The sequence below is a fragment of the Manis pentadactyla genome, chromosome 7, assembly GCF_030020395.1.
Source record: "Manis pentadactyla isolate mManPen7 chromosome 7, mManPen7.hap1, whole genome shotgun sequence".
In the NCBI taxonomy this organism is placed as follows: domain Eukaryota; kingdom Metazoa; phylum Chordata; class Mammalia; order Pholidota; family Manidae; genus Manis; species Manis pentadactyla.
In genome coordinates, this window is record NC_080025.1 from 127,718,468 (window position 1) to 127,734,932 (window position 16,465).

Here is a 16,465-nt window from a genome sequence, read left to right on the forward strand (position 1 = left end):
AAAGAGCTGTATGGGCTGGACTCAGAGCATTTCCATAGCTAGGCAATGCAGGATATGTAGACCAGACCAAGGTCTAAGGCCAGGACTTGGCTTTCCAAGCAGAGAGACAAACTTAAACAGGCAGGAGTGTGAGATCAGGACAAGGCTGTGTCATGAAAGGCTCTAAATTGTTGAGGACTTTGTACTTGAGCAGTAAGAAACCATCTAAGACTCAAACAGAGCTGACGGGTTGGAGTTGAGTGATTGAATGACTCATAGTTTGTTTTTTAGTTTCTCTAAATGTGCAATATCTTTACAGTTCTTATTTAAAAGCATACCCTAGGAAATAGGATTTTGATTAGAAAAAATATATGAGGCCTATGTTAGGTTGGTAATAAATGTTTATTTATATAACAAATGTTTGTTTTTTATTTATATAACAAATATTAATTAATGTTATACTAGTACCTATTCATATAGACACTAGTATCTATATGAAAGTAGATAAACCTTTAGGGTAACTGTAGTAGCTTTGTATTCCATCTCAATATATGTTTAAGCATCTTTTGTTCTGTAGCTGTATAAGGATTTGTGTAGATTGATAAAAAAAGATTAAGGATAATAGAAATAATATAAAGTCTTAGGTTTTTTTACTCTAAAATTATCTTGAAGCAATTTTAAGCAAACTAATTGACCTAACTTAAGTTCCAGAAACCTTTCAAGTATAAATTATAGAAATAGCTTGTCTTAGTAAAGCTCTTATTTGGTTGAAAGATGCTCTTTGTTAAATGCCATAATGTCTGGAGTATTTAAATTCTAAATTTTGCTATGACTCTTTGAAAGCCAGTTTTCTTTTTAAGTGTATAATTACATATTGTGGAAAAATCATGGGTTTTATGTATGTGTATTTTTATTTATACATGACTCATTCACATTTGTGATTATATTTATGTAGTTCTCTAATATTTTCAGTTTAATTTAGTTGACCTGTGTTTTTGTTTTCTGCTAAGGAAATAAGAAAATTTGTCCTGTTAACTTTTGGATTATTAAACCCCTCCTCCTTCTTTTCTTGAAAATTTCAAGTTAAACACCATTTTCTTAATTTCATAATGCTATTTGCCTCCCTTTGAAAAAATCTTTTTGCAGTTATGCCATAATTCTGAGAGTAGTCAGATGAAACAGAAATGGAGACTAGCTCCTTAAAATACTAAGTAGTGTGTGAATATATAAAATAACCTAAGCAAATAAAAAGTATATCCATGTTATAAATCTTCCCTGATCCCATTTTAATGCTAAAATGATTGTTAACAAATTTTGCCTGTGCTTTTAATCTGCTGGGTCATCTGTGGGAAATTGCTCCTCTTCTGTCCTAGGCCACAGACCTCCACCAGCACGAAGTGGACATCGCTGTGTGGCAGATAATACCAATCTATATGTATTTGGAGGTTATAACCCAGATTATGATGAATCAGGAGGGCCAGATAATGAAGACTATCCTCTCTTCAGGGAGCTTTGGAGGTATCATTTTGCTACAGGAGTATGGCACCAGATGGGCACAGATGGCTACATGCCCCGGGAATTGGCATCTATGTCACGTGAGTGCAAACAGTTCTGAACTTCTGACTTTTTGCAGTGTCTGAGAGGTCAGGTTCAATGTCACAAGTTTTTTGTCAATAACTTAAAATAATATTGTAGTATGGTTAAACCCTGTTAATAGGTTGACTTTTTACTATGGTAATAATATAGCAGGTGATTCAGAATTACTTGCACATTGGATGGTCCTGAGTTTGAATCTAGTTATATGCCATTTACTTGCCTAATGATTTTTAGCTTCAAATTTCTCACCTGTAAAATAGGATTAGTAATATCTCAGGGAGTGCAATATCAATTATCATATATATGCTAATCAAAATGCAGTAGATCAACAAATGGGATTTATAATGATGATAACAGCTATTGAGCAAAGTACCTCACACATGTTATCTATTTACCTCACAACAGCCCTATGATACAGGTGCTGGGCTTATTGCCATTGTACAAATGAGGAAACTGAGGTTTTAGAGAGGCCCTAGGGTAATGGCTAAGAGTGCAGGCTCTGGAGTCAGACTGCTTGGGATTGAATCCCAGCTTGCAGGCATTTTTAGGAAACCTGCAACAAGTTATTGTAACCACTCTTCACTTCTGTTTCATTGTTTGTAAGAATGGAGAAGATAATAAGAGTTCCTACCTCATGAGGTTGTTGCGAAGATTAATTTAGAGAGATTAAGTAACTTTCCTGAGGTCACATGAGAATTTAAAACCAGCTCTCACTGGTTCCAGAGCCCACGCTGTTGACTCTTAAACTATATCAATTGAAGAAGTGGTAAAAAATACTGTTGAAATAGTACAGCAGCACTATTTTGAGAGTATTTGCCACTAGGGAAAGTATATGCAACCTTGGATGCACATGCTTTTGTGTGTGTGTGCTGTGACAGGAACAGAAGATACAGAGAAGAGAGCACCAAAGGTCCCAATAGGATAATGGTGTTTCTTTTTATCTGGTGGAGAATCAAGATGACAGAAACCATAATTTAAAATGTAGAAATCATTCCCCTGGCGAAAACAGAATGCTCCTTTTATCCCTTCATCCTGAATCCCACTGGGTCTTTACTAATTAGGGCAAAGATGATACTTCATTTTCCTCTGCTGCATGCCTGAGCTGTCTTCAGCTGCAGTAGTGTGCTGTAGTTCACATCATTCCCTGTTGTTATGCACACACAGTATTTCATAAATTCCACAAGTGTATTGAATACATATCACATACCTAACAATGAGCTATATGGTATAGTCTCTGTAGTGTGAATTAGACCTTTTGGCAGACCTTTTTGAGCACATCTTCTGAGAGCATTAAAGCAGACCTTTTTTTTTTAGTTTCTCAGTTATTCTGTGTTTATGTGGGAACACATCGTAGGTAGCCAGTATGTGAATGTAATTTGTGCTTCTCCTTCCCCAGTCGTACTGCATGGAAACAACCTGTTAGTGTTTGGAGGTACAGGCATCCCATTTGGTGAGAGCAACGGCAATGATGTCCATGTCTGTAACGTGAAGTATAAGCGATGGGCTCTACTCAGCTGTCGGGGGAAGAAACCCAGTCGTATATATGGACAGGTACCAATCTGTGGCCAGTCATAGTGGATATGTTTGTTCATATTTTTCTAGTCCTGAGGACAATATAGGATTATTTATATTCTATTATTACCAATTTTTAAATGGAGAATGAATTTACTGTGGTTATTTTTCAAAAAAAGTTTGATTTTTCAATTCTGATGTGAGATTGTAATTTGCAAATCTGTTTCCTTCCCTTCTTTGTTTTTCTCCCCCTCCCTCTTTGTTTCAAATCCAATCTTGGATCATGATCTAGATCTGTATGGAAGTTTAAAGAAACTTTAGGACTCCACCCCCTCCCAGTGAGAGAAGGGCTACATATGGTCCCATCATCGTTAAGAGTATATGATCCTTTGAAGAGCTTGCTGGCCTAAGTAATAGAGTAGATGACTCCTGCACTTGGTGAGGAACTCTCATATGGGTGGATCTGAGCTAGAACAGATTGTGTAGAGATTAGTTTCCAGTGCTTTAAACCCTAGGTTTGAGAAGTTAAACTCAAAAAGATAGGGAGCAACCCACCATACATCAGAGACCCTTTGAGAGTAACGGGCTAAGCTTAAAACAACCAAGCTTTGATTCTTTTTCAGTTGGCTGGCATTAGTACTGATAAATAGCTCAGAGCTATGTCTAGAGGCACATACTAGATAACTCTGTATCCCACCATAGCTGCCATTTAAAGTCTAAGAAGAGACCATAACAAAAGCTGAACTTATATTGAGAAAGGGGCTGGTGGAATATGTGAAGTTTTTGAGACTGTCAACTCTAGACTTTTTACTTAAGAGATTCTGGTGGCTTATTTTCATATCTGCTTCTTCCAGAAAGTATTTTTCTTCAGACTGCTTAGAAAGAGAAGCAGCTTTCTGTGGAATGCTTATGTCCATGATGTTTAAATTCTTGGGTTGGCTAGGACCCCTAAGGAGCATCTAATTCCCTTGTCTCTTTAGGCAGAACTTGCTGTTCAGTTGAGCAAAGCTTTGCCTTTCTAAAACTCATCTCTGAGTTCTCTAAAATCTTTAGTCCTTGAAGGGTCTGCTATTTAGAAGTTTAAAAAGTACAAGAGAATTTCATAAATCCTGATTTTGGGGTATACGTTTACATCCTTTAATCAAGGGTTAACGAGTCAGTCTCGTTCACCTTTCCTTGTTATCCAGGCCATGGCAATAATCAACGGTTCCCTGTACGTCTTTGGAGGGACAACTGGCTATATTTACAGCACAGATCTACACAAATTAGATCTCAATACTAGAGAGTGGACACAACTGAAACCAAACAATCTATCCTGTGATCTACCAGAAGAGAGGTGAGGTTTTAGGATTAAAGTGTATTTATTCTTTATTGTTAAGGTTTAACTTTTTTAGAATATTGTTAATACAGTTTGAAGAAAACTCATTAGCCTGGTTAAAATAGCTAACTGGCTGTTAAATCCAAGTTCAGCATTAAAGAAGGGTTTTCTGGTGAGGGAATGGTATTTCCCCCTGACCTATAGAATTTTTCTCATGTTATTTCCTCTTATACTTAAGTTTTTCTGTACTAGGAAAATGGTAACATTTTGGAGAAGATACCAGTGGTAGCAGTTGTAACTAAATATCATATTACAGGCAAAACAATTACTTTTTAGTTACTTTTATATTTTCCTTCTTATCTTACATATTAGGATTCTTTGGCTCATTTGCTCACAGCTGTATACCCAGAGTAGGGCACAGTGCCATTCCCATAATGGTACACAGTGAATGTTGATTGGATGGTTGGAAGGAAGGAAGGAAGGGGGAAGGGAGGGAGCATCATTCATTTTAAGTGTGCTCTGTTAAACACTCAAACATCACATGATTCTATTTGCCTTCTAGGAGCAGTCCTAAATCTTTCACTTGCCTTTTCTAACTGCAGTTGCTCCTTCTTAGAATTAAATTCACTCATGAGTGAGTTGGATGGATGGATGGGTTTCCTTCCAGTTTAAAGGCAGATAGTAAATAGGTTTTTATTCACTCTGAATTTAAAAAAAAACCCAGTCTTTCTTTGTTTTCTTTAAACAAAATGGCACATAGGTACTAAGGAAGAATTTATCTTTATTGTAATATGTTAATGGACTGATTATTGCAGAACTACCATGAGAGGACTTGGGAGATGGACTGTTACTGGAATAATTTTGATGTAATTTATTTTATCAGTACCAAGGCCCTCAGGAAAAGGAGGAAATAGATTAAGTTTTCAAAGCATTTTCATATGATTGCCTTCTTTGAATCATTTTCTAGCTAGACTTCTTGGATAAAAGTTCTGGTAGGTGTTTCACATTATATTCACAGTTCTGTGTAGCATAATTTTTCTGGTATCTTTGTATCTGTTAAAAAAAATGTGTCTTAACTTGAAAGCCCATAGTTTAGGGTTTCTAATTAAATGTAGGCAGATCTTTTTAAAACTCTAATAATTTCCTCTCTTTATACAAAGTTGTCACAAAGATTATAGAAACTTTAGAAAATATGAATAAGCAAAATGAAAAAAAAAATCTAAATTCAGAGATAACCAGGATTAACATTTGAAATGTAGCATATAGGCAGGTAATTGGGAAGGCAGTATATAGCATGGAGAAGACAAGTAATGACTATAATATCTTACTACGCTGACAGACGGTGACTGCAATGGGGTTGGGGGGGGGACTTGATAATGTGCATGAATGTTGAAACCGCAATGTTGTTCATGTGGAAACCTTCATAAGATTGTATATCAATGATACTTTAATTTTAAAAAAAGGAAAAAAACATTTGAAATATAGTCTCATAGTCATTTTCTGTGTGTGTTTGTGTATCTATAAATTTTTAAGGGAGTGTAGCCTATCTGCTCTTATATAACTTTTTTTTTTTAGTTAATGACATGAAAAAGAAGTTCTTAATATATTAACCATTCTCTATGTCTACATTATTATTGGTTGCATACTAACCATTTTATGTATATTCTGTAATTTAATCATTTTACTATTGTTAAACATTTAGGTTATTTCTAATAACTTTGTATAAATAGTGATTCAATAAAAATAAAGTCTTGCAGCTCATCCTTAGGTAGATAATTTCCACCTCATTATAGATGGGTTTTATTGTATATTTTCAGATACAGACATGAAATTGCACATGATGGGCAGAGGATTTACATCTTGGGAGGTGGTACTTCCTGGACAGCTTATTCCTTAAACAAGGTATTTTGTTTGTTTTTTTTCAAAAATGGAGAGGGAAAAGGATAGAGAGATGCATGTGTTATACTAAGCAAGATGATTCTGTTCCTGTGAATATTTTAAGTTTTGAGCAGGTTCTTCATCAACACCTATTTTTTGTTCGATGTTCTTTATAAGACCAAACTTGGTGCCCGAGATAGGCTTTTCAGTTGACAGTTGTATTTATCACACCTGAAAGTACTTCATGAAAAATCATCCCCCAGCAAAAATGGATGAGGAAACTGAAATAGATGGTAGCTTGAATGAAGCAATTAAATAGAATTGGAACCAGGATTCTCAGAATGTCACATCCTTCTCACTGTCAGTGCTGTGTATCTAAAAAGAACAGACATGTTTAGGGCTATTTGAGAGCTCAGCTCTGCAGGGCTTTTAATCATCCATGCCTGTGGCATTTCTAAATCCACACATCCCAGGGCCAGTCTAGAGTAGGCAGCAGAGCTCCTGGTCTGGTCTGGAACCTTACTGGTCTTTCTCAGGTTTTCTTGAAACTGCATTCCCATGTTTTCTTACCAACACTTGCTTTTTACTGTTATAAAAATGATACATATTCATGTAGAATGTGGAAGTTAACAAAATTCCAACTTTCTTACTCATTTTTTTCTGTGATTTTTAAAAAGTTGAAATAATATATGTGCTTAATTTCCAACTGCTTTATTTAAAGTTTTGCTTTACAGTAGAATTAAAAAAGCTCAGAGAAAAACAAAGAACCTTTCAACCTAGAATATATATTTGTATACTCTGTTGTTAAAAATCCAGTTTTCTGGTTAGCTAAAATTATTTGTGTATCTTCCTTTTTTTCCTCTCCAAGATCCATGCATACAACCTTGAAACGAATGCATGGGAAGAAATTGCAACAAAACCCCATGAAAAAATAGGTAAATTGAAAAAATGATTAATTTATCTTTACTAAAAGTGTTTTATACTTTTACTTGTTTTGGAAGGAAAAAAGCAATCTTATTAAATTATATGACAAGTAAAATATTGGTGTTAGAAATGCTTGTATTTCTTAACCTAATTATTATTCTTGTTCAACAATTGAGCAGAGACTTTTAATGGGGATTGTTGAATTCTGTGAAAGTGGGAAATTATGGTGGGATAAGAGATTGGCACTTAAATCAAAATCTACCTGTCTCTTTGTGGGAGAAAAGGCTTGGGAAAGTCACCAGTAACTCCTACTCCTGCTGTCGCACATTGTTTCCCTGGAACTTAACATGGTACTGTTATGGTGAGACTTCTGACCACTTTATTTTAGGTGAAATAAGGAAGGATTAGAAGGACTAGTCAATGTTTGCTTAATGCAACAAAGGGACTGTTGTGAGTGAGTTACTCATAGTATGCCTTTTGCTGTGGCATGTCAGTGTTACTCCAATCTTCTTGTGGAATTTCTGTGTTTGGCAGGTTTTCCTGCAGCCCGAAGATGTCACAGTTGTGTTCAGATAAAGAATGGTAAGGATGCTAAACATTCCATTTTTCTAATTGTATATGCTGTGAATATCTTATTCTTAGTGATAGCTCCTTAAAAAAGGCATAAGTTTGGGAAGAGTCTATTTCTTGTAGTTTAAACTGTAAGGAAAATCCTTAAGTTATGCTTCTCTCAGCAGTTTTCATAAAGTAAACTAGTACGGTGTGTTGGGTTCCCTTAGTTATCTGAGAACTCAAGAATCGGTGATAAATAAGCTTTTATTATATAGTATACCACCTGATCTGTCAGCACGCCACCTCAACAGATGTCTGTGCTTCTGGTGGATAATACTAATAATCTTGATGTGTAATAGAGATCTCGGAAATAATTTTAGCTAGCCATTTTAGTAATACCTCAGTATTAAAATGGTAATAACTACTTCAGAGTGTCATTTCATAAAGTTTATTCTGTTCACTGTTTGATGCCAATAGGACTCTTAGCTTATTCTCCAGCCACATTACAATAGTGGCGTTGTCTCGCTTTAGTGAGCCAGCTGCAGCTCCTTTAGCTGAGTGTGATAAGTGACTCCTTGGGATAACATTCCTGTCTTCTAATTTACAGCGTATTTTTTAGTTTGATATACCACCTGAAAAGTATTTTTCTATGAGAAAGGTGTGTATAAATGAGTTTGAGTGCTTGTATCTTTACAGTAATTTCATTTGGATTTAAGTAGGATTGTGCTGCCATCTCTAATACAGAGGTGCTTTTTATTATGCTTCTTTTTTGTGGATAGTATTTATAGGTAGTGGCAATGTTCATCTTTGTCTAAGAAGCAAAGGTGTACTTTGCTTTGGAGCTGTATTTTTCTCCCAGCCAAAAAAGTTTCCAGCGTATTTTATAGTTTAAGTAAGTATTGGCTTGAAGGATGTAGACCTGACTTAAGACATCTATTCATTTGATTCTTTGAGGCCAGACACCATACAAACAGAATTCAGCCTTAGTTCTGGCATTTAGTTTGCAGGTTCACATAGCCTTTATTAGAAGGTGTCTAACTGGTTATAACTAACTGACTATACAAAAATAAACAAAACAATGACAACAAAACCTTTGATTTGGGGGACGGTTTTGTTCCTGACATAAAGAATCATACAGATGAAATGAGGTTTCGAAATGTCCTCTTTTGGGTGAAGAAAGCTTGGAAGAGCCTCTTTTGTGCCCCCAAGCTGAACATTGCAGTGACTGTTTCTCCTCAGGTCAAATGTCTACAAAGAAGACATTTTTCTCTATGAGCAGATAAATGTCCTTTCCAGAACCTTATCTAGAAGAAGAGTTTGCAAACTGACGGCCTGCAGATGTGTTTTGTTTGACTCATATGTGTATTAAAATTTTTTGAATTAGTAAAACTTAAAAATCAAAATGTTTCACTTTTTAAAAAATCCAGATTTCCAGCTTCTCTTGAAAAAACGGTAAGATCTGGCAGTTGCTGACCTTAAGTCCTACATGGTATCAACCAGCTGGAGTGGCATCACCATCTCCCCTTTGAGAGCATGTGCACTCCTGTGTGTTTTCCCTGGACCTCCTATTTATTTTTCTGGACCTTCTTGCACATTCACTTTATTTGCCTGTCACCTGTAGGTATTTGAATTTGAGAATCCAGACATGAAACCTTCTAAGAGGCTTACATCCTTAATTCTAACAAAGATTCCAACATAGTGTCCATACCCAATACTCTATTGAAAGACAAGACAGCAACAGGGAGGACACCTAGTGTGTTATGGAGAAACCCACCAAACTGGTCCCGTGTCAGTTAGCTGTGTGATCTACTACAAAGCATGCTGTAGCTGTAGCTCTTCCTCTGTGTGATCTTTGTCCTCTTTTTTCTTGACAGATGTGTTTATTTGTGGAGGCTATAATGGAGAAGTTATCCTAGGAGATATCTGGAAGTTGAATCTGCAGACGTTTCAGTGGGTAAAGCTCCCAGCAACCATGCCAGAACCAGTTTATTTTCACTGTGCAGCTGTTACACCAGTAAGTTTTTATTTTCATATCTTCCTTACATAGTTGCAGATAATAAGGAAATATTTTTAGGGATATAGCAAGAAAAAAACATTCTGATATTAGCAACTTTGGACTAAGAATGTGTTTTTAAAACTTTATTCCAAAGATAGCCCTTCCTCTGAGTAAAGGGGAGAAAAACATTATATTCATTTTACAAGGGTAGCATAGATGTAAAAGAAATACTATGTATGGCATTTGGGCCCTGACGGTGATGTAAAAGATGCTTCCTGGGAGGGCAGAAGAGTTTCACCCCCATGATGCTGTATTATTGAAGATCCCACAAGTTTCTTGAAGGCAAAGACCTTTATTTTCATTTTTATATCCCCAGTATTTGGTATAACATATACTTAATATAGTCTTAATTTAATGCTTGTTGAAGTAAGAAAAAAACTATAGGTTTCCCCCTTAGTAACTCATTCATCATTTAAACCCTTTGTAATCTCTGCACTAAGTTGGGATCAGAAAGAAATACTTTTTGTCTCACATCATCTCAATTCAGCATACTATACATTTTTTTGCCAAATCATCAGCCCAAGTATGTTTCTCTCCTATTTGAATTTATCCTCTTTTGACTGCCATTTGTTCATAGGCTGGTTGCATGTACATTCATGGAGGAGTTGTGAACATCCATGAAAACAAACGGACTGGGTCATTGTTTAAGATCTGGCTGGTGGTACCTAGCCTGCTGGAACTGGCATGGGAGAAGCTGCTTGCGGCCTTCCCTAACCTAGCAAACCTCTCCCGAACACAGCTTCTGCACCTTGGACTCACACAGGGACTCATCGAGCGCTTGAAATGAGAATTTCTGGACTGTTCATTGATACTGGAAATGTTAATTTAAAGAGACTCCTTTATTTATGGGCAGTGTAGCATGTGCTACAAAGAGGATTGGTTACCCTGATCAAGGCCTTATTCAGAAAATACATCAGATGCCTTTCTGTAAATTGGTTTTAAGTTCATGGAAATCTCACTCTCCCTCGTGCTTCTTCCGTTGCTTCTTTCCCTCCCGCCCCAATACACACACACATACACACTCCCTCTTCCTTGATGGAGTTAAGAGAAAGTCTGAAAGTACCTTAATAATGTTTGAATCAAGATAAGATACAGGATTTTTCAAAGGAACTCTGAACATATGACCTTGTCAGCTGGTGCTCTACAAACTAATGCAACATGAGCAACAAAAACAAAAAAAAATTTTCAAAAATTTAAATCCAACAAGTTACAACATCCAGCATCAACAACAAGTTTTGTGGATTGAAGAAGATGGCTAACCTGAAGAATCTTGCAGGTTCTATGTAAACCTATATGTTTAGTTTGCTGTTTTCCAAGATGCATCTAGATGAGTAGCTGGATCCAGTGGCAGCAGTTGTTGGCATCTTGCTGCACAGAGACCAGATCTGCCCTTTGGCTTTAGAGGGCAGTTAAGCAGCTCAGCAGCTCTTGGTTAATGGTTTCTTTCCTCATCTTTATGGTGCCAGTAGTCGTTAGAGTTGGCTTGTCAAAAGACTTCTTGTGTGTTATAGCTGCATTGTTTAGTGTTGCTCTTAGAAATTATAGCACCAAGAATGTTTCAAATCAAGAAAATTATGGTGGTCAGAGTTTGTCATTCTGGGCAGTTTTGAAATTCTCCTATGCTTATTAAATGGTTTCAGGTATCTCTTTGACTTCTTCATGGGGAATTGTAGACCATAAATATGTAGCATAAATGCCATGGGACATAAATGGAAGCTTGTGAGAAACCAGAAAAGAGCAGGGCAGGGAGGGCTCCTGCTCTGGGCTGTGAGCTTTGACCAACATATTGGCCATTTCATTTTCAAAACTTTTTCCTTTTCTAATTCAGGGCCATGCACCTGCCATTTTCTCAAGCAACGGGTTTTATCTTTAGAAAGCCAACTGGCCCTTGATTTTTCTCTTAGCTTTTTGCCTCATTTTCTGTCTGCTTTAATGTGCATGGTGCTATGAGTAATTGTCTAGTAATTGGATAAAAGATCTTGAGGGAAAAGCCACAGGTCATCCTTCTTAAAGAACTAAGTACCATTTTAAAAACTAGATTAGGAAGGAATGAAACAGGATCATTTACTCTGTGGTGTGAAATTTTAGTTCTGGATTGTTTTGGTTTTTTTAATTCTAAAAAAGAAACACCCTGACTTTTCACTTGCTTTACCATCAAGCCACTAGATGAGCAAGTCACTGAGACAGGAGCATTTGGAAGTCCTCAGGTGTATGGAAGGTGCTAACGGCAAGCAAGAGGGGCACAGTGCTGTGCCGATCATCCCACTGGTTACCTCGGAACAGGAGATTCAGGTGGGAGATGTGGGACACATTTTCCTTTAAGTGCCTCTTTTTCACTTAGCTTTTAAAGTTATTCTTCTTTTTCCTTTGTTCCACAGGGGCGCTCTCTTTAACTCATGTGTGGATTTAAAATCACCTTTGAGTTATGGCTAAAAAGTTATCATCCAGTATTCAGTTCTGGGAAAGAGAAAACTGTGGCTCTAGACTTGAACTCCTAACTTCCATGCTTTACTGTAACATCCCATCCATGCTGGGTTGAGTTTATGGAGCCTGTATTCTGTGAGGTCTTGTGATACCCACTCATCTGTGAGTGAGGGGTGTGAGGGAGAGGCAGAAAAAGGAGTAACTCCTCTAGAGGTCCCACCCCCATTTGCCATGGCCAAGTCTGTTGGATGTTTAACCTCTTCACTGCTAGGCTTGCTTCAATGAGGAGCTCTCTCCAGAGCAAGGCAGTGTGAGCAACCCCATTAGTTCAAAACACAACTTTGCTGTTTGACTCTAGCCTGGTCTCTGGATATTTGGTGGAAATATAGACAGAATCAAACAAGTCATGCTGTCTAGCATGGTGAAAGGCTTTTTGTCATGGATTTATGTAGGGACCAAAGACTGAATGCTCAGCCTCTGTGCTTATCCTTCCATGGACCTTGGGAAATAAGCAGGTCTCTAGCTCTGCTATGCCAGAGAGCAAGAAAGATAGGCTGGTTCAATATACACGTGCTAGCATCTTTTTAAAAACTTCCTGAGGCCAGTCTTCTTTGAGGTAGACTTTGGAGGCCTGATGTCCAAGACTTTGTGTGTAACGTTTTCATAAAAGTACATAACTTTGGTCTAAAGTGTCTTCTTTTAATAAAACACTAGTGAAAATGTTGTATGACCAGCTCTGAATGCTGTAGAACTGCACATGTGCACATATTCTGGATGCCAAATGAGACTGTATGTATGGTGACTTAAATGTAGATAACTAGAATTTTATATAAAGGGTCCCCAGGCATTTTAGTGTACCTATAACCAGCACTCGGAATCCCTGGCATTGTTACTCGATTTAGGGACGCTGATGCCTGCTGCTTCTCTCTCTGCCTCTTTGAGGTACTCCCAGCCACCTTACTGCAGTCTTGGAAATTTCAGTGCAATATAGAGAAACACATATGGATATATACAGATTATGTATAGGGTGTGACTATAAAGCAGTTAGACTACTTTTTTTGTCTGTCTAGGGAAGCCAGCTCATTACTTTGGAGTCAAATTATGCCAAGAATTTGAAATGTGATTGGCTGGCTTAAGCCAACTCTTGGTCATGCTGGATTTTCAAGTCCGTGTTTTCTTACTCCAATTGTTAAGAGACTTTTTGTTCCTTGGGTTTGTTAAGAGTTGAGACTTTTCCCCAGTTATCTTTGTACTATCTCATGTTTGCATATCTTTCCACATATCTGTGCCCAGGAACAAGGAAGTCTACCTGTAAGGAGTTTCACAAATAGAGAATTAAAACCTAATATTTAATACTGTCAGTTCTCCCATGTATATACTAATTTATCTGTGAATGTAATACTTTATTAAATGACAAAAATGATGCTTTCTTCATTTAATAAAGTATTGAAGTATTTTCCACATCCTGGAAAATCTATAAACCAGTATAGAATGATTGAAATTTTAACTATTCTTCAGGGGCCAAACTGAAATCTTTTTCACTGGCAGATTCATTTTTCAGGGCTCTAGTGACATGATGTAAAAATTTGCTTTAAACTATCACATCCATTACATAGCTAGATTTAAAAATATAAAAATAAACATTAACATTTCTAAGCAAAAAGTATATTAACAGTGACCTTTGGTTATCTAGAATAGCAAGAAAAGCACAGATAGTTGAAGTCCATAGATAATCAGTGTTTCAGCTTTTCTATCAAAAAGTTGATTTATTTCTTCTTCCTCCCTATCCCTTTCCTGCAAGCACCTCCTTCTTAATGGGTGGGGCTAATGAGTAGGTAGAAAAGAAAAAGGAAGAATCAAGGAGGGGCTGGAAACCAGCAAATATATAAGCAGCCCAGTTAGCTGTGATTGATCACTTTGATGAGAGCTGTTGAATGCTGAAATCAGGACCCCTGGGTGGTAGTCCTGAGTTTAGGTGTTACTCTTCACTCCTCTGCTTCAGCGTAGTTTCCTGCCCTGAGTTCTGTGTAGGCTTTCCCTTCTATAACCACCAAAGAACTCTTGGCACCTATGGGAAGAAACAGCAGAGGAAATCCCATCATTTGAACACATTTCTCTGGTCTTGACAAATACTTGCTTTTCCTCTGTTCTTGCAGGAGCCTTATTTTTTTCCTCGGAAATACCTTTTACAGCCATAGAGTTTGGCATGTTGAAAAAGGTTGAATTATTTTGTAGGACTATGTTGATCTTAATTTGATAAAGCCAAATTGTTTTTATGTGGTCTTACAGATGTTTAGAAAGTGGCACAAGTTACTAAATTGTCTACCTGCCAGTACTCTGATATAGCACAAAAAGAGCCATTTCCTTAAACTTTATTGTTCTGACACTGAGCTCCAGGATGGCTGAATATTTATGGTCCCATGATCATAAGCTCCAAAAACTGATCACTGTTAGCTTAATTGCTCTGGTTCCCCAAATACCTCGGGACTCTAGGAATGTTGGCAGGGCCTGAGGTAGGCTGGGTAGAGTTCTGTGACCTCCACATGTGTGCCACTAGATCATGCCTGCCAATGGTGTTCCCCTTCGAAGGTCATTTGATTCGGTGGAAAGCAACCTCTTCTCTTGTCTGGTGTTGAATGAAGTTCTGAATTGTGCTTCAGAAGTGGTACATCGTTTTGGTATAATTTTCATGTTTTTATTTTTATTTTTTACTTTTCAGAAGTTTTTTAAGGGCCCTGCTTAGTCAGTATACAGGGTGAGTCAGAGGCAGTTCCACCAAGCTGTAGTCATTGCTGTTTTACTAGTTGCACATTTAGAATACAAAGGAGGCATCAGAAACACACTGACGTTCTCTAAAGCCACTTCCTTGTACACAGAGTCTGAGCAGGGACAACGCCAGGCATCCCCTATAAAGGCACCTGCCAGTGAGGATTTTACTGGAAGAGCCTAAGCAAGAAGGGAAGCTTCTCTCATATGCAGTCTCTGAGTGTTAGCCTGGGCTTGGCTCTTCGTACAGGGTATGCTTAGGCCACACACGATGCTTGCCTTACTTTAAAGCTATTTGCCCCAGTCCTGTTAAATAGTGTGGAAGTCCTTTTGCAGTCTGGTGTGCATGCCATATGATCGGGACAGCTTTTCCACCTTCCCCAGTTTCCTACAAGCAAGTAGGAAATATAGTGAATTTACCCTAAAATGTCCAATCTGTATTTATGTACCTTGTCAGTGTTTTGCTGTTGGTTTTCTAAAACAATCTGATCAATAAATCTTATCCAAATCTATCTGGTTCAAGGCCACCTTGATTGTCTGATAGTAACTTGTGTGTGAGTTCACCTGCCTGTGACCTAACCATCAGTCCCATGCACCTCCACCACCCCTTTTCCACCCCATCAGAGCCCACTTTTCTCTATAGTACCTTGTGAGTCATCCACCTTCCACCCCCACTGGTGTGGGTCCCTTATCTCTGCTCATCATCCAGAACTCCTGGACACACGGTAGTCCCTCAGCAGAACACTGCTTGCTCCCTTCAGGACCTCAATGAGGAAGTGACAGTGGGGTAGGTCTCACTTCCTTTTACTGTATATTACCCAAATCACCACCAGCTGAGTTTGTGTATGGATTCACATGGGGTCCTTTGGAGATGAAACCACAGTTCCTAGTTCTGGCCTTGGTATTGCATATGCTTCCCTTTCCAGAACCTCTGCTTTGTGTCGCTTCACCCTCTGATAGGATCCCCTCTCCCAGCAGTACTTTTTCCCAAGTCTGTTTAAGTCTAGAATTGTTGTGGACACTCCAAGCCTGGTCACTTTTAAGTCCACCCATCCAGAATTGCCCATATGCCTCTTTTGTTTTTCAGCATTTCCTTTGACAAACGATTGAATGAAATATGCCTTCTTGGGACAAATCATCTTAAATATTATAATATAAATCTACAAGGAGGAAAAGGTACAATTTCTACCCCTTAATTAATTTGTAAGACTTCACAGCCCACATTATAGCTAATATTGTATATTTATTATACAGAGCAGTCTCATTTCCTTTGGTTTATTTTTCTGGGTTCTAAAGTGTATACCCCTCAGACACCAGGAATAAGAAATAGAGCCTATCTGTACCTTTTAAACTTTAGACCAGCCAGAGCTTTGAAGTTAATTTTTGTTTGTATCTGATTCACTTCTTTGATAAGGCCCATCTTAGCTTGTGGGGAGAGGTTTCAGGGGCTTATAGCTGGT

At 37.7% G+C, this 16,465-nt stretch overlaps 1 protein-coding gene across 5 annotated transcripts in view; it reads left to right on the forward strand.

Annotated features, from left to right (window-relative positions):
- KLHDC10 (kelch domain containing 10) overlaps nucleotides 1-16,251 on the forward strand; it is a 56,036-nt gene extending 39,785 nt beyond the window's left edge. For 4 of the 5 annotated variants that reach the window (XM_036909033.2, XM_036909034.2, XM_057504760.1 and 1 more), the window contains 8 exons: nucleotides 1,353-1,574; nucleotides 2,972-3,126; nucleotides 4,275-4,423; nucleotides 6,223-6,307; nucleotides 7,152-7,218; nucleotides 7,742-7,789; nucleotides 9,634-9,773; nucleotides 10,393-15,517. In XM_036909033.2, coding sequence (XP_036764928.1) covers nucleotides 1,353-1,574; nucleotides 2,972-3,126; nucleotides 4,275-4,423; nucleotides 6,223-6,307; nucleotides 7,152-7,218; nucleotides 7,742-7,789; nucleotides 9,634-9,773; nucleotides 10,393-10,602 — 1,076 coding nt within the window. In that variant the 3' untranslated portion in view covers nucleotides 10,603-15,517. Of the gene's footprint in view, nucleotides 1-1,352; nucleotides 1,575-2,971; nucleotides 3,127-4,274; nucleotides 4,424-6,222; nucleotides 6,308-7,151; nucleotides 7,219-7,741; nucleotides 7,790-9,633; nucleotides 9,774-10,392; nucleotides 15,518-16,092 lie in introns of those variants that run through there. The other variant, XM_036909035.2, reaches the window with a different exon arrangement.
- The last annotated feature ends 214 nt before the right edge of the window (nucleotides 16,252-16,465 follow it).